Here is a 20906-nt window from a genome sequence, read left to right as displayed (position 1 = left end):
CATATTTCGGACGGGAGAACCTCTAGAATGACATGTCCGTCTTCCCTCAGATGGCGAGGAGGGAAGTGGACATGGCTGTCGAAGAGATCAGAGTAGAAGTCGTAGATGATTTTCTCCATCCCCCTTCTCGATGCAATGGCTGTACTCCCTTTGGGTTCCGGAGAGCAGTCATCCTCGTCTTGCGACTGGCGAAGTCTCGACGGGCATAGTGGATGCTTTTCCCCGCCTCTGCAGCCTCAGCCAGCACTTCTGCTCTTCTCTCTTTAAGGTCTTCCTTTATCGCCTCTCTGCAAAGCCTTGCGAACTCGGACGTGAGTTCTAGGTTCCCTGTGGCTCGTGATGCTCCACGCTGGCGTATCAGCTCAAGAGTTTCAAGAGACAGGCGTCTCTTGGTGGTTTCAAAACTCTCAGCCTTCTTCGCGCAGTCGTGAAGGTGTTCAACAAGCCGGTCATATTCCTCGTCGACGTTGTCCATTGCGGAATCTTCCCAAAAGCGTAGCGTAGCGAAGAGATCCCAGCTGATGATAGTCCTGGGATTTCTCTCTCTCTCTCTGAACTTGGCGGCTTTCTCTGCTCTCCTTGTGAAGGAAAATCTTCCTCGGAGGAGGCGATGGTCCGATCCCGTATAGAACTTTGGTACAACAGCGACGTCCATCAGGCAGAACCTTCTATTGACGATGATGTGGTCTATTTCATTACAGTACCCTCCACCGGGTGACTCCCACGTCCCGCGTAGAGAGGAGGGCTTCTGGAATTGCGAGTTCCCACGGATGGTCTTAGTCGTCATGATGAACTCGGAGAGCCCCTCCCCCTGGTCGTTCCATTGTAGGCCGTGGGTCCCGATGTGAAGTTCCTCCGGCGTTCTTCTCGGGCCAACTTTGGCATTGAAATCGCCAATTATGACCTTGTAGAAGGCATGATCTTCTCGGTAGAACTTCTCCAGGTCCATATAGAAAGCTTCGACTTCTTCATCGTTGCTTGATGTTGGAGCGTAAGCGACGAAGATAGTCAAAGCTGGTGTTGGATCACATCTTCTCATCCGCAGACGTCCGAATCGGGTCGTAAGTTGTTCGAAAGAGTCGATGTTCTTTGCCATACTCGTGTTGACGAGGACGCCAACTCCACCAACACCTCTACTGAGAGAGGGTGACGTCGTCTAGTCTCGGTCAGTCCGATGACGTCGTACTTGATCTTCTTGGCTTACATCATCAGATCTTCGATGGTCGCTTCCGATGCAAGCGTACGTGCGTTATAAGTACAGATCGTCATCCTAGTCCTTTTCCGTTTCAGTAGCCTACATGACTCCTGCAACCCCGTCCTACCTGGCGCTACCGTACCAGGCTTTCCTCCGGAATTAGGAGACTCTTTTCTATTACTGTGTTTTGCATAAAAATTTTAAAACCCATGGGCAGGTTGCAAGCCTCTAGTCCCATGAGTTTTTGGGAGAACTTCCGTTCTCCCGGAGTGGACATGTGGAGCTTATTTGTTGGAGGCGACTTCAAACCGCCTCCCTTGCACCTCCCAGTCACTTGATTGCAGGCTTTTGGCCGGACCGACGTGCGGGATACAAGGACATCATGAGTCAGTCCTGCCTCAGCAGAAACAGGGAGTCCATCCCCTGAATCCACCTGCGTCTCTGGCCAAGCACAAGGTCGCTTTTGGTCTGCGATTAGCCCCCTATCCGCCACCCGGGGACGCGCCACGTAGCCTCGCGACTAACCGGCTGTGATCCCTCTAGTGAGGGAGATTACATAATCGACTAAGGATAAAATTAAGTGTAAGTAAAATCCTGATTTTTTGCTACTGAAATATTATAATTAATTACTTATGGGTTCCCTTGATAGGATGGATTTGCAAAATGTTCGAGGCAGGATGAGAAAAGTTGAGAGTTTGAAAGTTCTCATAAAAGTCAAACTCAAAAAATTTTGTCAAAAGTCAAAAATTTTTGAGCTGATGCGTTATCGTTCCTCGCGAACTCCACGCGGTCATGCATCAAGACTTATGTTGGAAAAGGTCACCTAAGATTTTTGCTTTAGTCTTTCCGATACCCACAACTACCTGCTACCTAACCAAATGATTGGGGATGGATGTGTTTCCACAGGCCTTCCATTCAGAAAAACGATATCCCACCATTACGGCGAGGAACCGTACGTCATCCTCAATCTCAACAAGGTCAAGTCTGAAGTTATGATGAACCCATAGCAAGTCTTCAACAAGGACGTCGTGCTGTTCTGCTAAGTGAGCATCTTTTGGATTTCCTAATTTATGGCATTCAAAAAGCAATTGTTTTACTAAACTTGACTGCCATCACAATCTACTGAGTTGGCATTAAAGGCATCACCCCACGAATCTGAGGTGATACGGATACGGACCTAATGCCGTAAAAAACGGCCCGGAAGATACGGCTCCGTTCCGGCGCGCTATCTTCTACAACGACTTCGATTGGAGCGCGCCAACCTTGTGCACGCGGCGCATCTTCCGGGCTGTTTCTTACGATAATTAGGAAGAAATGGACGGAATCACCATTCTCTTCATAAACTACTATTCCGTAACACCCCAACTGAAATCCGTACCATCTCAGATTCGTGGGGTGACGCCTTTAATGCTAGTATTTTTCCCTTTCTTGGTGTTGCAGTTGTTTTGAGGGGATTAAACGGATGCAGCACAACCTACGTAGTTTCGCTGATTTCGAAACTGTTGGCAATTGCTCTTGTTCCAATTGGATGAATAATAGTCACATTCCACGTTGCCTTGTATTCCGGTTCATCGAAACAAGGTACCATTCGTCGCGCATTTGCTGGCGCCATCTGCGTTACCGCAGCGATTCTGAGAAAGAGTTATACTATCAATATCAGTAATCACTTATAACTAGTTCTTAGCCCACTGTGCACAATTTACGAGCTATCTAACATGTATTACAAAATACACATGTACCATGAAAATTTTGATTTGACACTGATATAAAAAATATATGGGCCGTCCACATTTCGATAGAAATAGAAACTTTTTTTTTTGATAAAATGGATTTTTTAACAAACATTCTCAAACTGCAGGGGTAATCATTTTATCCTCCCGGAAGTCGTCGCAAGGGAGATGGAAATCGAACTAGTATTCGTTGATTCAGTGTTAAAGCCTCCTTGAATTTATCAAATTGAGTTTTGTTACTTCTTGAACGCAAAATGAAATCCTTTAGAGCAAGTGTGAAATATATTACAAACTTGGAATAAAATAATGAAGGATAAAGTGCCCGGCAACAGCCAAACCTCTTGAAATGCGCCAACGCGTTCAATTCGATTCAGAATCGCTTGGAATTTACGATTGCGTTTCTAGCCTATTCAATGACTTTGGGGTACCCGCTTTATCCAGTCAGTGTTCTTATCTTCACAGATAAGTCTGGTACAAGTTTATCGACATCAGAGGCATGAAAGACTATGTTTGCACTAGGACAGTTCCAACCCATCGATCGATCGTGCGGAACCTCTTAACGGAACCTATGTCACACCCTCTCCACGTCACTCGAGACATTAGATTGCCCTCTCCAAAACCAGGAGAAAACCAGACGCGAGAATGTGTCGCACGTGATTATGACCTAATGCGACCAATTAGCTCCAGCAGCTTGTGTCTGTACAGTTTCAACAAGAGCGCAGTGATTTCTTTTCTCAAAATTGGCCGAACTTTCGCTTACGGGTACCAATTACGTGCCTAACATGTATGACTTAATAGCGTGCCTTGACTATGACCTTACCTCCACAATTTTATGCAGCGAAGTGGGCACGACTGACGCAAAACTCTGCCTCGTGCTATACAGAACAGATGTAATGTTGGTCATTAGTGCACTAAATAACTTCACTATAGAAATTTTAACGACGTGCTGATAAGAAGACCTTCGGTTACTGCAGCAGAGATACCAGAACTGTTTCCAATAGTGTTCTGGTCATGAAATTGATATTACAGTTGTGCATTCCATTGTGCTGCCTACGGTGTGCGATAGAGCACTTGACTCGCATTGGAAGGCATCACCCCACGAATCTGAAGTGGTATGGATTTCAAGTGGAGTATTCGTACATGGGGTCGTAGATTATGATGGATGGTGACTCCGTCCATTTCTTGCTAATTGGCGTAAAAAACGGCTCGGAAGATGCGGCGCGCTCCAATCGAACTCCTTGTAAAAATTAACGCCGGAACGCTCGAAGCCGTATCTTCCGGGCCGTTTTTTACGACAATTAGGAAGAAATAGACGGAATCATCCCCTCTCTTAATCTACGATCCCGTATACAAATGGAGAACGGTTAAGAGGGTCCAGGCGGATTCTCCGCGAATGCCTTCGAGACATAACGTTCCCAGTGAATATACCGGCGGATGCGCGAACATACTTTGACGAGTTCCAGTCGTTCATGAAGACACAGACAACCGTCTTAGATGTTCTTCTAGCCACAGAGACGCAGAAAACTGCGCAGTTACAAGGAAATATGCGAGGAAGAGTGATGTGGGCTGTCGAAATTACCGAATAAGTCAAAGAATAGTGGTGCTAGATAGAAGTACATGGGATTTTGTATGGTGTTCTTATAAAGAAAGGGAAAAGTTTCACCTTCAGAAAGTCTAGAGATCCTATCAAATTTGAACTCTTTTTTTCCTATAAGTTCCAAGAAGTCAGAGATACAGAAGGTCCGTCTGTCCGGAAATCAATTAGGCTACAAAAAAGCTCGGAAGTTCCAAGATAACGATAATTCTCATTACCGTAACTTTTGAAAGTTGGAGTGTTCCGTTTTATTAAAAATTTTAATGCACGTAATTTGAAGCTATTAGATACATCCTTATTTCATATTTCACGTGAGGATTTCTCTTGCTTCTGGAACGATTCACAATACTAAGTTCACCTCACATCACAAAATTGCAGTGAATGTGTCTGATTCTCCAAAACAATTTACTAGATGGTGAATTATATCCTAGCCGGTGATGCAGCGTATGATTAGCGGTGGGTAAGCAGAGTCAGCTATTTAGATGCCAACGAAAGTGAATCTCTTTAGGACACGCACCATCACTAATTGGTCTGACGAGACGTGACCAGGGCGAGCTCGAAATTCCGTCGGGACCCTCTTTACACGCACACTATACAAATACTCCACCTGAAATCCGTACCACACCAGACACGTGGGGTGATGATTTTAATCCAGCCGGTTCCTCCTGCACGACCAATCCGGTGGTTTTGGTCGGGTATGTAGACATAATGACATTTTGGTATACAAATGCGGTGTTGTTTATAGGATTAGGACCTATTAAGAATGCGGAAATTAAGTATTTGTTAAAATATTGGCACTTTCTGTTTCTAGCTGCCGGAAAGAATGAGCAATAATATCCAAGTTTCTAGTTCCCTGGATCTTCGTTAGGACAATTACAAAATGCCTGAATGGCTCTGACGGTTGTCAATTTTGATAAGAGAACGGCGCTGCGTTCAACTTGTTTGAAAAAAAATATATCCCCTTTATCAACGTTCATCCTGTCGGATGACGACCATTTCGAACACTTAACTTTATTTCACTACGAATCGCATCAGAATAGCGCTGTTTCGTCAGTCTCCTTGGTCGATTTCCGAGTACATCTGGGTCTATGCCAAACGTAATTTTCACCCAGTAGTACGTAACCGTACCATTACAGTCGCTAGACACCTTGAGAGATTAGCTCTGACACTTTGAGAGACTAGCTTGGCTTATTAGACAAATTGAGAGACTAGCTTGGCTGTGAAATCATGCCTATTCTCTTCCGGAACATATTCAGTACGGATATGGGTGACACCGATCCTCAATCGTTACATGTTTAATTTCATGACTCTGAGATGATGTTCCACATCTTTGGTTGCGACCCAGAATCGGGCGTCAGGAACCACTGTGAGCCGAATGACGGTTCTATGCAACTTTTATTTGAGACAACGAGGCATGCTTTTACCACTGATCACGCCAAAAGCCACTCGCCACTTTAACTATGGAACTTTCACTTGGAAGGTAACGTGCAGAGCTGTTGAAGAATGAGAGAATTGAACCAAGATGTTCAAAAACGTCAGTCTCAGAAAGCTCCTATCTCTACAACGGTTGACCCCCTCATAGTAGCGTTGAGGTTACTCTGAGAATCGAACTACGATGCACGGCAGGGTTACCTCCTCTGACATGATCTCCCAAGCTGAGATGGAGTTTGACCCTCCGACATTTCAACTTCTCAGGATCAAAACCACGAGAAGAGAGTCCATAGGCGATGACCTACATCCTCTTCTCGGAGCGTAAAGCGTGTCGAATTCCATGCGATTGCTCTGCAAAAGAAAAGAGCAGAAAGAGCGACGCACTGTTGATGAATGATGGTAAGGTTTCGTCGCGAAATGTAAGTGATGTTGGTTTTGTTGCGCACCCAATTGTCGTCCATCTCTTCGATTCTGCCGAGACCTTTCCATCTCCAATGGCCATTTCTCGTCTTCGCCCTTTGCGTTGAAAATCTGAGAACATCATCAAATGCTGCTAACCAACATCGGCGGCAGATGAACTCAAATTGGACGCATTTTATAAAGAGCTGGAGCAAGTGGTCTGGAATGAGAATTCTCCAAATACTTTGTCAGAGTCTTCAATGCAAAACTAGGAGAGGCCACAGAAGAGGAATACAGAAACGGAAGATTTGGACTGGAGGACCGGAATGAAAACTCCAGTGTTCTTCCTGGCAGCTGTCTGCCAAAACAAACATCTTTGACTCAGTCGCCTCTACCTTGCAATAAGCGAAATGAGTTCGCAATAATTTCTTAGTTTGGCCAAATTGGAGACGACCGACTGACTAGCTAGTTGGAAACTAACTACATTAATTAACTGGGTGAATAAATGTTCAGTGCAGGCACAGCAGCGAAACGACCAAAATTACTTATCTTGTGACTTCTTATCACTTTAGTGCTTACGCAGAAGTCCTTCGTTTGGTTCTGGAGATATCACAGACATCTTCAAAAGAGCAACTTGGAAACCTTTGAACTGGATTTTGGATTTTTATCTATATATGTTTCTAACATGGCTAATTGCAAAGTAATTGTAGACTACTCCTTTCTCTTGGAAAGTGAGCTAGGAGATGATGAAGGTCTCCAAGAACATTTTTGCCGAAAAATGTGTGTGATGTGTGTGTTCATTTATCTTGTGCGTCAAGTATCAAAGAATATGCTAGCAAACTTCCTCACTTACTTCACATTTCCTTTCGAATCTTTGTATTTATTTCTGTACACTCCAAAGAACCCGTCGTTGACGGCGCCAGTGAAAGTTACCTGAAACTAATAGAATTGGTTGTACACAAACGCACACAGCCTTATACCTGTTACTACTAGTGGTGGGGCAAGGAGAATAAGGGGTTGCCCCGAAACCCTCGTAGGGGGAGTCGGAAAAGGAAGATGGGACCCTGGGCGGAACTCCACAGACTTTGGATGGGCTAAGCCGCCATGTGGTGGCCAGCTCAACCCGACTCCCTCCAATCCGCCGATCTCAGCCGTTCCTCTTCGGAGCGGATCCGGGGCACGACACTCTACATACGTACGTTGTAAGTATAGATCATCATCCCAGTCCTTTTCCTTTTCGGCATAGATGATTCATGCAACCCATGGAGTGAACGAATCTCTCCTATTATTATGTGGCGCATAAAATGTCTAAAATCATGGGCAGCCTGCAGGTCTCCTGTCCCTTAGGTTTTGTAAAATGATGTAACGCCCTTCCGAGTAAATGAATAAAGCTCATTCGTCAGAAACGAATCTAAAACCCCTCCCTTACACCTCCAGTCATTGGCTGAACATTTTAAGTCAGACCTGCTTACGAGCATTTTGAGCCATTCTCGGCACAGCAAAAACAGGGGTCCTTCCCGACCTGCGACTCCTGGTAGGTAAAATGTCAACTTTTGATCGCGATTGCCCCCCTATTCACCATTTAGGGATGCGCCACGTAGCCTACGTCTCTGATGAAGAGGATCTGCAAAAAGTGATCTCTTACATGGTTAAAATACAAATACACAAAATGATTTTTGCGCAACCCTTCAGCCACACGTCATTCTTGCATCCAACTCTTTTTTTTTTAGAAAACTTAACGCAAGCAACAGAAACATGCAATTAGGATCAAACAAACTTTTCGTTAACATCAAACATCATGCAAAAAAGGCGAAAGTGGGGGCTGCATTGTCAACTAACAGTAAGCAGAGAATTTGGGTTGTTATAAACTTGTTGCGCGTTCTAAATTACTTCGTAGAGAGGAACCTCATCTCCTGCGCTATATATATAAATATATATATATATATATATATATATATAAAAAATAAAAAATATATATAAATATATATATATATATATATATATATATATATATATATATATATATATATATATATGTAATATACAAAATTCATGTGTTTCTAGCATAACATTTCTGTACTACTTCAGTTTTGTAATTGGCTGTCTTATAAATCTGGGTGATAAAGCGGGACTGTTCCATTTGATCATGGACCAGATGAGTTCTTCTGTGAACTCTGCAGCTCTTCCCACTGCATAAAAAGTAGAATCTTCGAGTCGAAGGAGAGGACGGCTTGATTGTCGCAGAACTTCTGTGCGATGGTGGCATTAGGCGAAACCTTTCAGTGAAAATTTTCGATCTATTTCGTTACGTTAACGGGTCATTCCCCAGAGTAGAGCGGGCCTTTGGAATCACCAGTTCTAGCGGATAGTTTTCATCAATACGAAAACTCAGAAGACTTCTCGCCTCCATATAGACCATGGGTCTCAAAAAGGAGTTTTCACTACTTTTTCGAGCCGATTTTGACATTGAATTCAAAAACCCGTGCAAGGCACGAAGTCTTCTGTAAAACTTCTTTAGTTCCATATACTCATGAGGAAAAATCATCAGCTTTCCCGTCTTCGCAACTTGATATTAGACCAAGCGAGAAGAATAAGCGACAAGCGCGGTGGGAACTTGTTGAGGTTTTATGGGCAGGGCGTTGTAGAGCAGTCGGTAAGGCGTTCCGCTGTGGCTCCAGCGTGATCGATCGAATTCTCAATTTTGTCTTAATCTCAACCAAGTCTTTCATCCTTTCGGGCTCAATTGATTGGTACCTGACTTGTCTTCGAGGATGAAAACACTGATTTTACACATCGGCTAGCCCGCGCGGGTCATTTAACAGGATAGTTACGTATTTGTGAACCTCAAACGATTCTGAATTGAAGTGAAGGCGGTGGTGTATCCCAAGCAGACTGGTTAACGCCGGACACTTTATCCTTTATCGCTTTATGCAAGGCTACGGGAGAATCTACCACACCGAAAAGTAAACTGGTTAATAATTGCCATCGATAAAAAGGGCTTATGAGCGCACAAAAAAATTAAAACGAGTTGTTTTGAAGACGGAATCTCACCTTGAGCTTAACATTTTCACCAAGACGCAGTGTTCTATCTAGAATGAAGATAACTTTTTCAAGACGATCTAAGACTGCTATGCTTGTGATACCAACTCTCTGCCCGTCACTCTGAAAACCACAAATACTTCGTAAATGTAAAAGTCAAGCAAGCAAAATCAAAAATCAAGTGTGACCAATGAATAATTTTCAAAACTGTGCTCATTTCATTTTATCATTGTTTGAGTTTATCAATCTAAGTGTGAAGGAATAGGGCGTGAGTGCTGATGGTATTTAAAAACTTAGGAGTCAAATGCTCATATTACTGAATCGTTTCATACGAGATTCACAGAGGTAGGAAGGAAGGATCGTAACGTACCAACTGTGCTTCGCATTTGTCTGATAATATATGAGTATCTTTCATATTTAATGTTATTGAATTGGTTGGCTCCAAAACGACCATATCAATAACGACCTCTCCATCAGTAGTGAGATTTTTTTCGGTTGGAAAGTCGACATAGAAAGGTAGGTAAATTTTCATGACCAGAGTGTACGATGCTGAAACGGATCAAAATTGCATTGACAAATTTCATAATCTCATTTTCGCAATTCAATTCCATTACTATTATCGACAATCTTAATGTCTGAGCAATGTCGTGCTTCCACACCTTCTATGGTGACTGTTCGATCGCAATTATTAATCAAAATTCGAAATTAATCAAATCGAAATTAAAAGGGGAATGATCGATAACTTGATACCAGACCTGTCTGGAAGAATGAAACTCTGCCTCAGTACATCTGCTGTCACTTACACAAAGGATTGATCAACACTGTGCACCTTATATTTAATCCTTCAGTACCTTGGAGACATCATTAAAAATGCTGGACGAAAGTCTTGCATTCGTTTACTACATAGATTGATACATAGCCGACATAGATTGATGCAGAAACATAAGATGTAGTGAGGATTGTCACCACATTGAAGGTTTTAAATCAGAACACATAATCTGTGGGTTACTAATCAACTATATCTGGTATCGATTTATCGACCATCAAAACTAGTAGGGACAGGATTCGAAGTTCTCTCCTACGTCAGCGATCGAAGATTAGAGACGCCGCCGCGTTTGCACAAAGAAAGTAAAATAAGGTGGACCGGACACGTGATGCGCTTTAACGACAACCGTTGGACCAGAGCGGTGAGCGACTGGGTTCTCCGCGATATTAAGCGCACTACAGGGAGACCGCCGACCCGATGGTCAGATTTCTTCACGAAGTCCTTCAAAGAAAAATGTGAAGCTCTTCGTGTCCCATGCGAAAGGAGGAACCACTGGGCTACTCTGGCACGCGATCGGGACAAATGGAAGTATTACTGGCACCCGCTCGACCAGTTCGAAGACCAACGGGAGTCAAAGTGATCAAAGTGACTAATCAACCAGTTGAGTGCATCTGTTTCCAGTTCTATCTATAAAAAACTCGGTGAAGGGAAAGGAGTGTGCATATATGTAGGCTTACATTATCGTGGAACTATTAGTGGAAGACTTTCGTCGCTGATGCGCCTATTTGAAGTTGTGTACACAATCTCACTCCATCTCACTGTCTTCTTGAGTCCGAGCAACAATCAAACGGTGTTGGACCCGTATATGAGCAGAAGGACATGGCGGATTTGAACTTGTTTTACATCATGAAATATTCTCACACATCAGAGACATCGGGTACACATAATCTGAGCCGATTATTATATAATTGCCGAAAATAAAGCTAATAATGGAAAGTTAAAGGAATATTTTATCCTCAGAGAAGATTGTTTTAGCTGTGCATTTCAAATCTACTCTCTTTCCAAATTCTCTAAGAAGCTATATTGACAACATTTGTATGATTTCCTCGCTACTACATTTATCATGCGTATATTTTTTTATCTTTTTTCGAATCATTTAGAGACTTGTAAATCCTTAGGCAAGGCTACAAATTAAGCAGATTCGAGCACCCGAATGTATTTAGGTTTCCATTCGCTTCGCTTAATCCTCAACATGTTTTAATTTTGATTGAAATGTTCAATAATAATAAAGATCAAAATCACGGTCTTTAATGCTTATTAAAAAAACATCAAAAATATGTTTCGTAATCTCCGGCGACGAAGCTACAGAATGAACTTGAGGAAAAAGTGTTGAGTTCAGTTTCAGTGAGAATGACTGACGAAAATATAAGCTGTGTATCAGCCTGAGTTTGATACTCGCTTTGATATGTCGACTGCACTGTCAGTATGCTATATCTCCAGTCGAAAACAACTATATCATTAAAAAAAAGATAGAAAGCAGTACTTCTGAGGTCTACCAAGCCATTTAAGCTCAATTCAAACTTAAATAGGTTCACGAAAAAAAGACATGTAAAACAAGGTGTTGACGCCAGTCGATACAGAGAATCAGTGTTTTCATGTTCCCTGACAAATGTGACACCACTTCGTTTACCTAGGAATTGGGGGTGAAAGGTTTGCTTGACCTGATGTGGTCTCCAAAGGCCCACTGTTAGATGTAGTCAAACTCCTATCAGTGCTCTTTACCATGTCAACGGGTTCATTGACTTCTACATTTCTGAGCTGAGGTTGTTCCTGAGTCATCGGTGCATCCCAAAGGAGTTGTTCAACGCCAGACACTTTGTCGTTTAATAACTTTTGTATTGTACCATACAGCTTGGAAAACCTATTTCTCAAACCTATAGTTGGACCGGCGTCAGCCAGAAGTAAAAGAACTTCCTATCTTCAGTACATATAACATAGCTGAAAAAAGTATAGTGTTCTCCTCTTATATATCCTATCCTCACTGCTTTCCAATTTGTCGCAGATGAGAAAAACACCAGCATTAAAATAAACTCGAATCTAACTCACCTGGTTTCAGCTTTTTCGGAAGTCGTAAGTCTCCCATAGTGATAAAAGTCGGCTTTTGCAAATTTCCACTGTAAAGGTGTGAATAAAGAACATAAGAACGGCAACTCACTACTCTCCTTCCTTTCATAAAAATAAGATCAAAATTCACGTCTAAAGTCGTTAAAATCGTTAAGATAAGACCAGAAATTTGTAAAAATAAAATCAAAAAGTGTTCGGAATGAATTTGAACCTACTACTATGTTTTCAATGCTACCAAAGAAAAAGCAATTTGGAATATAAACAACCTGCTTTGACCATTATCTTTAATCTCAGACAGTTGTGCTCGAGTAATCCAGTAGGTTGAAAGGCAGGAGATTATAAGAAAAACAACGATGACTACTGCACTAATCATCAATAGAGCAGGGGTACAAAAAAATCCACGTTTATTTCGTTCTTCTTTTCGCCACTGTTCCTAAAAAACCATCTATCACGTTCGGCCACGTTTCTGCACTGCTCATACAAATTTAGCTGAAACATGTCTCTGTTGTTGATCTCTACTTAGTAAAATATATTTTCATTGCAGTTAACAGAGATGTAAACAAAGAATAGGAAAGTAACCAACACACTCTCTCACAATCATATCTTCCTACCTATATTGGGACTTTCAAAAGTCAGCTCTTGTTCAGATTGGCCAAACTCTACTGCATACTTCTTAATTTTATTCTCTCTATCAAAATTGATTTTAGAATATCTACCCATTATAGAAGATTGCTAGGGAATAAGAGAGTGGTTCTAATCAGTTGTAATGTGAACAAATCCACGTCATCTAAGTGAACTCCTACGAGTGGAAGCAGTGCTACGCGGCACTTCAGGCGATTGCCAATCTCTGCGAGGCGTTGGGCGACGGGACAATGCTAGCATCAACGATCGGTGCTGTCTCCTCAACAAGGAAACTACTCTCTGACCACACACAGGACATACGCGCTCCAATTTCGACGACGACAATTCGCGCAGTCTTTTGAAGTGGTTTTCATGCGTGTGTTGAAAAAAGTAAATAGCCAACCTAATACATCATGACACTTTTCGAGGATACTGATCCAATACTTCTTTCTTCGACACTTCTGCTTGCGCATTAGGGTTTAGAAATATCGAAAACGAACAAGTCACACCAAACCCAAGGCTTGTTTACCCGGCAAACAACTCACTGCATCAAACTATTTATGATCTTACTTGTCATCGCTTTGTTACCTTTGAGAACGGCTCGTGTTAGTTGCCTTTAATTGTTTTGCGTGTTTAACTTTGCATGTACATTCTAGTACATGCGAATTGTCTCCTCAAATTTATTTCTTCTTTGTACCCGAAAAACATGTAAACGGCACCCCCCCCCAAAGCCTAGTAATTATTGAAACATGAGTGTTCTGGGGTGAGCTACAACTAACATGATCACAAACATCATGCCGGATTTGTATGATACGAGGTCAGTGTCTCAGTTAAACAAATGGTTATTAAAAAAAAAAACAAAAAACAAAAGTGACTGATCTCCTAACCTGGATTGAAAAACCACGGCATCGAGAAGGGAGATGGAGAGAGTCATTCACAATTTCTACTCGAATCTCTTCGGCAGCCACATCCCCTTGTCTCTTCACCATCTGAGGGAAGATGGACTTGTCATTATAGAGGTACTCTCTTCTAAACTCATGTTATCATTTCGGTGATGATATTTACTTGACCTTGTCCGGACAAAATCAAGTCTGAATATCCGAGAAACTTGCTGCCAGTCCTCATCAACACGCTCTTCACTCTCTATCTGTCGGAATTCGTTATTCCTAAGCAATGGAGAACCAACAAGACTGTCCTGATGTATAAGAACGACAAGATAAGACATTGGCAACTATAGCCCAATCTGCTTACTGTCTGTCATCTACAAGTTGTTCACAGGAGTAATCCTAAACAGGATAGAAGGAACACCGCGAGCAAGCAAGGTTTCGAAAAGAGTTCAGCGCGAATGACCACATAGACACGTTTAGTACTCAGAAAAGTACCGCGAGAGCACTAGATGCCGCTGTGTCTCCCTTCCATCAACTCGAAGAAAGCCTTTGATACAGTTGAGACCGGCGCGATAATGGAGGCCTTGGACAACCAAGGGGTCACTTATCTGTACACAAAGATAAATCGTGAGCAATATAGGGACTTCACGACCAAAATTTTCATTCTACAGTGATGTCATAATCAACATCAAGGAGGGGTTCGTCAGGGTGAAACAATTCCACCCAAAATATCCAGTGCGACTCTCAAGAACGCCATGCGAGGATTGGAATGGGATAACATAGGAATGAAAGTCGAGTAACACCATCTTCATTTCCTTCCCTTCGACTTCGGTGACTCGACTCCGACTTGAGACGGAAGCGGTCATGGAAGCCTCGGACAACCAAGGCGTCCCTACTCAGTACATAAAGGTACTTTGAGAGTTGTACAGTAACTTCACGACAGGAATTTCGCCATTCTACAAGAATATCATCATTGACGTGAAGACAGTGTGATAAAATCTCATAAAAACATTCACAGCCACCCTCGAGAACGCAATACGAAGGCTGGAATGGGACGACATGGGAGCGAAGGTGGATGGTCGGCAGCTATACCTTTTGCGCTTTGCTGATGACATCGTTCTAACAACACCTAGCATCAGTCAAGCGGAAGGAATGCTGACCGAATTCGACGAAACATGTGGATGTATCGGTTTTCAGCTGAACCTGAACAAGACGATGTTCATAAGGAAAGGATGGGTTTCTGATGCCCCATTCACGCTCAGTGGAACGAATATATCCGAGTGCACTAGCAATGTACATCTAAGTCAGGAAATTAACATGATGAACGACCTGAACACCGAGCTGGGCAGGAGGAAACGAGCGGCTTGGAGAGCGTATAAGAGCATCGAGGATGTAGTGTAGAGGAAGTAGTGGTTGTAGTATGTGAACATCCGGTTGCATGTTCTCCTATTCAACAGCACTTTCTTTCTGCTTTGACCTACGCTTTAGAGACGTAGGGTTTCGCAAGCAGGAGGAAAATGGGATCAGCGTCATAGAATGCGGAACTGAAAAGGTGATGCTAGGAGTATCCTCGATCTACGCAAGTGACAGAAGGAATTAGAAGTTCATTCTTACGTCCCCGATAGAAGATCAGTGACACTGCCGCATAAGCCAAGCAAAGCAAGTTTAGGTGAGCCGGACAGGTGAAGCGTTTTAACCACAATCGTTGGACCAATCGCGTAAGCGACTGGAGACAGCATCAGCGACTGGACGCAACATCAAACGCACCGCAGAAGCTCACTTGATAGCTAGACCTGTTTACGAAGTCGTTTGAACAAGAATACGATTGGAGTCCCTGACGAACAGAGATGCCACTAGGCCACACTTGCACGTCATCGGGACAAATGGAAGTACTACTGGTGTCCGCTGGAGCAAATTGATAAACAAGTAATACAGGTGAGCTTGCATGCCACGTGCGATACATTATTACATCATTGTCATTACGTGCACAAATACACAGATACAATAACAATGTATCGAACGTCTAAAACGTGCTGTTTACGGTGTTAAACTTCGGGTTGCGCGATTTCTATTGCTCGCATGCTCGTGGATCGGAACGGTAAAGTCATCCCAAAAATTAAATTGCTGTAGACCTATCTTGAAGTTATTAAAAATATGCCAGCATATTGTAAAAATGAAGTTTTTGTATCCTACGTGCCTAGTACAAAGCAACCCTTTGCGCCATCCACATAGCACATGTAAGCTGACGCAGGTAATATTCATGAATAAGGAGGGCTTACTGAAGGTGGAGATAGCGAATAGCTTCTGCTCTTACTGCCACTTTCCATTGCAACTCAACGACAGAGAATAAACCGACTAAAAGTGATAGTTGTTGCTTGTTTGCAACAGTGCGTTGCCCCTCATGTTCATTTATTACTTTTCTATTACACAGGGTTGGCCTTTAAAATGATTTCCGCATTTCTTGCATCTCGTTATTTCTCAACAATAAGTACTCGCTTCTGCAAACATCAGTCTGAACGCCCAGTTAGAGTCGAACTCCAGACTTCTTATGGTGCTCACTTCGCTCGCTTTTACTACTGAATAGAACAGAAGATAGAAGCATTTTTTGGGAAATTAATCTTCGAATTTTTTCTAACACAACCCTTTCTTCGTTCTTTTTTCATAAATATAAGCAATGAAAGATTTCATAGTTTCTTCCTGATTCTCCAGTTCTACATTTGGAGAATATTCAAGCCTGATTTTACACATGTACTTCTCCGATATCCCCACAATTTGAGAACATTATTGAAAGTATAGACTGTTCTTCTGTTCTTTTAAGAAGTTGACACGTCATGGTGGGCTAACATGAAATTATATGAAACCATTACCATTACGGCACTTCACCGCGGTACACTAATTGTGTGCCGTTGGATTCGTCTGACTCCTTTCTAGCTTTCTAGAATTTTGCGCTACACACAACACGCAGAACGCGCACAAATCCCATAAGAAACAACTAAGCGCTCTTTTGTGAAACATGATTTTCTATCTCGGCGCAAAAAAAAAGGAAATACAAAACACCGATGATTTCAAATATATTTCTTCCGTAACACATTTATAACACCTAGCACTCCCATGTGAAGGATACTCACTGCCAATAGAAAGCACCATTAAAAGACTCACGTCTATGAATTATCAATCCTCTATGGGATGCGCCAACGGTTTTGCCTGAAACTCGAACTCGTTGGGATTTTTCTTTAATGAATGCGTGTTAGTCTGTACAATGACTTCAGTGACAGATCAATCGGTGGAATGAAGCCCCTTACTCCCAACCATGCTTTCCATCTCTCCGAAGTCGATAAATTGGAAGGAGAGTTGTCTGGGAGGATCATGACATTATTAAACCTAGATAATACCCATGGAATTGTTGGTTCATTTTTCTACGCTATCCAGATTACTAGATGCTCCTGACTGTCGGTAAACTTAGGTGTAAGCTCCCAGGTTGCTACATCGCTCTTTCCAGCGAGCAGAATGCAGAATCCTACATATTTGTTACCCTTGCCACATTGAAAAATCAAACATATCGAATCTCTACCGATTACTCTTTGAATATTATATGCCAAAGAAAGAAATTTGCTGAAGTAATAATACTAGTTCGTGAGGTCTTGAAAAACCTACTTCTCTTTTGTGGATCATTTACGATCACTCCATTCGTCCAAATATGTTTCCTTTCGACGGAATAACACTTGGACAAGGCTTCAACATAACTTTCGATGGCGAAAGTGCTTTATTAAAGCGGTGGTTTACTGCAACTCGTTTACCATTCTCTGAAAAAAACTCGATGTTTTAGGGACACGTATAGAAGAATAAAATGCTTTTACTTACATACAGGTAAAAATTGTCGGAACAACGACGAATGGGATAGGCGATCATAGGGAGAATAACGTTGTTGTTTTCAATTCAATTTCATGTTAAGCAAGACGCTCTATGCTAAAAGCGGGAGTTCACAAAACCCATTCAACGTCTAAATCATCATACGTATTCACGTTAATTATGTGATTACGTATGATAAGAAAAGTCTGTTATCATGCAGCATGTTCCGGTGAAATCATTCACAAGAGTCACTTATAAGCTCGGAAGGGTGTACCGCAGTCGGCTAGAGGTCCACTACAGTCACACGATCGATGGTTCGAAACCGCACTAGCGCCAGCGAAGTCATTCATCTCCCTGGGGTCGATAAATTGGTACCAGATTTGTCTGGGAGGATAAAAACACTGGCTTGATCAACGGCTGGCTCCTGCAATTCGTTTTATAGGCCAACACGGGTTCTCAAACCTCAGCGATTACGAATTGCAGTAAAACGCGTTGAAACGTAAGTGAATTGATAAGCCAGTAACTTTATCAAATGTTCATCAAGTGTAATCCACAATCATTTTGGTCAGTTCTTTCTACACAGGATGGCCGTGAGTGCATTCAAAATGACACTTCCACTTCGATAGTTCCATAATCCGGTTTTCTTCTAGGATTCGATGCCTGGTAATGCTATCACCTTGAAATTTGATGTTTCGTTTTCTTCAAGAATTAAATGCGTCACAGTCAAAGCACACTTTCAGATGACCACGACTTCACTGCAACTGAGCTTTCTCAGGTACTGTTTTACTCATATCGCCAGTCTTATGACTGATTCTAGGTTCATTCGAAAGTACCCCACTGCTATTCCTAGACGTCCCTGTCACGTGTAAAATTTGACTGATAGTCTCAATTGCTTTGAGAAAGAAGTAGAATTGTCTTTTCCTCTTAAAGACATTTTGAGGAAATCCGACCACAGTCGTCAACTTCTAGTCATTAGGCTTAAATCTGGTGTAATTACGTACCCCACAGCGCTTACACAACGGTTGTCGGTAGAATACATCGGGTGTCCGGGATCTGTAACCTTACAGAAACAGCTAGAAGCACACTGCAAAATTTCCGCTAAAATTAGGCGTCGAATGTGTTGTGGAGCGTGCACGTTACACAGATCATGCAGGCACTCATGACATGAAATAATATCAATAAAGACGTGAACAACGATTATTAAATGGATAAAACAATCGTGATGGCGATGAACTATCAATGTGACGCACTTCGACGCTATCTCCACAAATGCGACACAATTTAACTGGTGTGAAAACCCGTCAGCATGTTTTGTCGTTCCATGTCGGCTCAACCCACTCGCGCAATTAAATGCCTCATCACAGTGCTAACAGTTATGTACTGTCTTTCCCGATGCGACAATTTTCCCGCTCTTTTTCTGAGCTTGGATTCGGTAATTTGCTCTTGTGAGTATTCATGAACATCGACAATGTGCCTTTGGATTCTTTCGCCTTGTCTACATTACAAACTGGGCATATATTGACGAAGACACCGGAATCAGAGCTACGTAATTTGCTTAGGGAAAGGGAAACAAAAGTATTGAAAAACTGACCTGCGTGTGGCATCCATTACGTGGATTGAAGAAAAGTTGAGAAGTATCTAAGATAATGACTTGCCTGCAGGTTTACCTGTTCTAACATGTAAGCCAAACTATGTGTTTTGTTATGTTACATGTTCTCACCTGTGTCATAACAAAATACCATTTTGTATGCCGAAAGTTCTTGAGTGATGTGTGTAACCTTCACGCTCAACATCATATTCGACGCCTAATCGTAATCTTCGCAAAGTGTGACTTCAGTAATTTACTGGACACTACTGACTACTTTACTTGACAAAGGCGGAGATGTTTCTGATCTTCTACCATTGGCAAAAAAAAATGAAACTATAAATGCAACTATCTCCGCCTTCTTAATGATGGAGCTTGAAACGCAAGAACGAGCAAATTTCAACGTAGATTTGGACCACTTACTTTTATTTCAACGGTAGAAAATCTGTGACTAGGAGATTTTTTCTGTGTCCAATACTAGTTGTTCCATGGTATAAACATCTTCTGTTAGATATGTGGAATGGCGAGGATGTACTAGATACAACGAAGATTTGTCTGTTGGTGAAGGGATTTGGAGGATATTTTTATGTGACTATATAAGCTCTGATTATGTTTACTGGAAGAGCCTTATTATCCACACTGATGGGTCGTTCAGGAAACAAATCATATTGAATTGCACGGTTTGGAAAAACCAGACGAGCATGGATTTTTTCCATAGCATTTTACCCTTTCAACGAAAAGCACAGCGAATACAAGTTCAGCGACTCGATTAGTTAAAGAAGGATAAACGAGGCATCGTTGCAACGAAGCTCTACATAGATCAAAGATATTATTCAGTATTTTTCAATATTCAAGAATTCAGTATTCAAAAACTACATACAGTTGTCGGTAGGCCTAAAAACTCCTTTTGACGGAAATCCTCTTGACATTTAAAGGAGTCGAGAAAATTTGTGGTCGTTTTTTACTCATATGGATGGATGCGAGTAGATGGTTCATCGATAACTGAATGTATTAAAGAATTATTTAGGAGGATCGGGAAATCAGCGTGACCAAATGCTCTTTATTCGCTGTTTTCGCCATTACATTAGTGACTCTTACTCTTTTTGCTATATACTTTGCAAGAGAAAAAAGTATGAGGTGCGTTCAAACAGGATTTTTCTTTCAACTTCTTTCCACATAAGCAGAGTACGTTTCTTCTTTAGCGTTATGTCTTCAAATGGTCAGAGCAGGGATTCACTAGGAGACCAACGTAATAAGTAAGATATTCTTTTTAAAATGAAAGTGCCCACAAAGAAACTGTTGAGTAATTGAAGAGATCATAAAGAAAAAGAAGGAATGGATTGGCATGACGGCGGAAGTTATATGGATAATAGATTAAAAAGGAAACTTGTTTGATATGTTGTTGAATGAAATGATTTTACATGATTTGTCTGTTTTTTGGTACGTGATGTTCATAGCACATCAAGAATTAAATATTGTAGTTTAGAAACGTATACTATTCTAAGGTTATGCGATTTTCAGTGATCTTTCACGTATACGCACAACCAGGTGTCGCTTCAAAATTATAACTGCAATTATAAACGAAAGAAGGGAAATTCTATCCTAAAGAAGTTTCGCTAATTATTGCAATTAATGGATTAAAATGATATTTACGGAGCGCTGAACACAGGCACAAAGTTGCAAAGC

At 41.9% G+C, this 20906-nt stretch overlaps 5 protein-coding genes across 6 annotated transcripts; 2 read left to right on the top strand and 3 right to left on the bottom strand.

Moving 5' to 3' along the window:
• Window positions 1–46: 46 nt before the first annotated feature.
• RB195_016170 (uncharacterized protein) lies at window positions 47–1096 on the bottom strand (the record flags this gene model as incomplete). Its single annotated transcript, XM_064207205.1, has 1 exon — window positions 47–1096. One exon carries the CDS (start codon window positions 1094–1096, stop codon window positions 47–49), a length of 1050 nt encoding a protein of 349 aa, XP_064063086.1.
• On the bottom strand, window positions 47–1269 carry RB195_016169 (uncharacterized protein; the record flags this gene model as incomplete). Its single annotated transcript, XM_064207204.1, has 2 exons — window positions 47–1136; window positions 1205–1269. The coding sequence occupies 2 exons, from the start codon at window positions 1267–1269 to the stop codon at window positions 47–49; spliced, it is 1155 nt and encodes a 384-aa protein (XP_064063085.1).
• A 792-nt stretch (window positions 1270–2061) lies between these two features.
• Window positions 2062–16113, bottom strand: RB195_016167 (uncharacterized protein; the record flags this gene model as incomplete). Of its 2 annotated transcripts, XM_064207201.1 has the most annotated exons (8): window positions 2062–2179; window positions 2674–2826; window positions 7203–7282; window positions 9401–9511; window positions 9759–9937; window positions 12261–12328; window positions 12545–12711; window positions 16066–16113. In XM_064207201.1, 8 exons carry the CDS (start codon window positions 16111–16113, stop codon window positions 2062–2064), a joined length of 924 nt encoding a protein of 307 aa, XP_064063082.1. The 2 variants fall into 2 exon arrangements, with proteins under 2 accessions (XP_064063082.1, XP_064063083.1); XM_064207202.1 differs by lacking the exon at window positions 2062–2179 and having other exon boundaries at window positions 2670–2826.
• On the top strand, window positions 14846–15187 carry RB195_016168 (uncharacterized protein; the record flags this gene model as incomplete). Its single annotated transcript, XM_064207203.1, has 1 exon — window positions 14846–15187. One exon carries the CDS (start codon window positions 14846–14848, stop codon window positions 15185–15187), a length of 342 nt encoding a protein of 113 aa, XP_064063084.1.
• A 2106-nt stretch (window positions 16114–18219) lies between the features above and the next one.
• On the top strand, window positions 18220–20615 carry RB195_016166 (uncharacterized protein; the record flags this gene model as incomplete). The annotated part of the gene is made up of 6 exons (XM_064207200.1): window positions 18220–18225; window positions 18286–18298; window positions 18376–18410; window positions 20248–20357; window positions 20423–20476; window positions 20534–20615. The coding sequence occupies 6 exons, from the start codon at window positions 18220–18222 to the stop codon at window positions 20613–20615; spliced, it is 300 nt and encodes a 99-aa protein (XP_064063081.1).
• Between the last annotated feature and the right edge of the window lie 291 nt (window positions 20616–20906).

The sequence above is a fragment of the Necator americanus genome, chromosome V (assembly GCF_031761385.1).
Source record: "Necator americanus strain Aroian chromosome V, whole genome shotgun sequence".
Taxonomy (NCBI): Eukaryota; Metazoa; Nematoda; class Chromadorea; order Rhabditida; family Ancylostomatidae; genus Necator; species Necator americanus.
The sequence above is the reverse complement of the archived record's forward strand: the minus strand, read 5'-3'. Positions and strand labels throughout refer to the sequence as shown.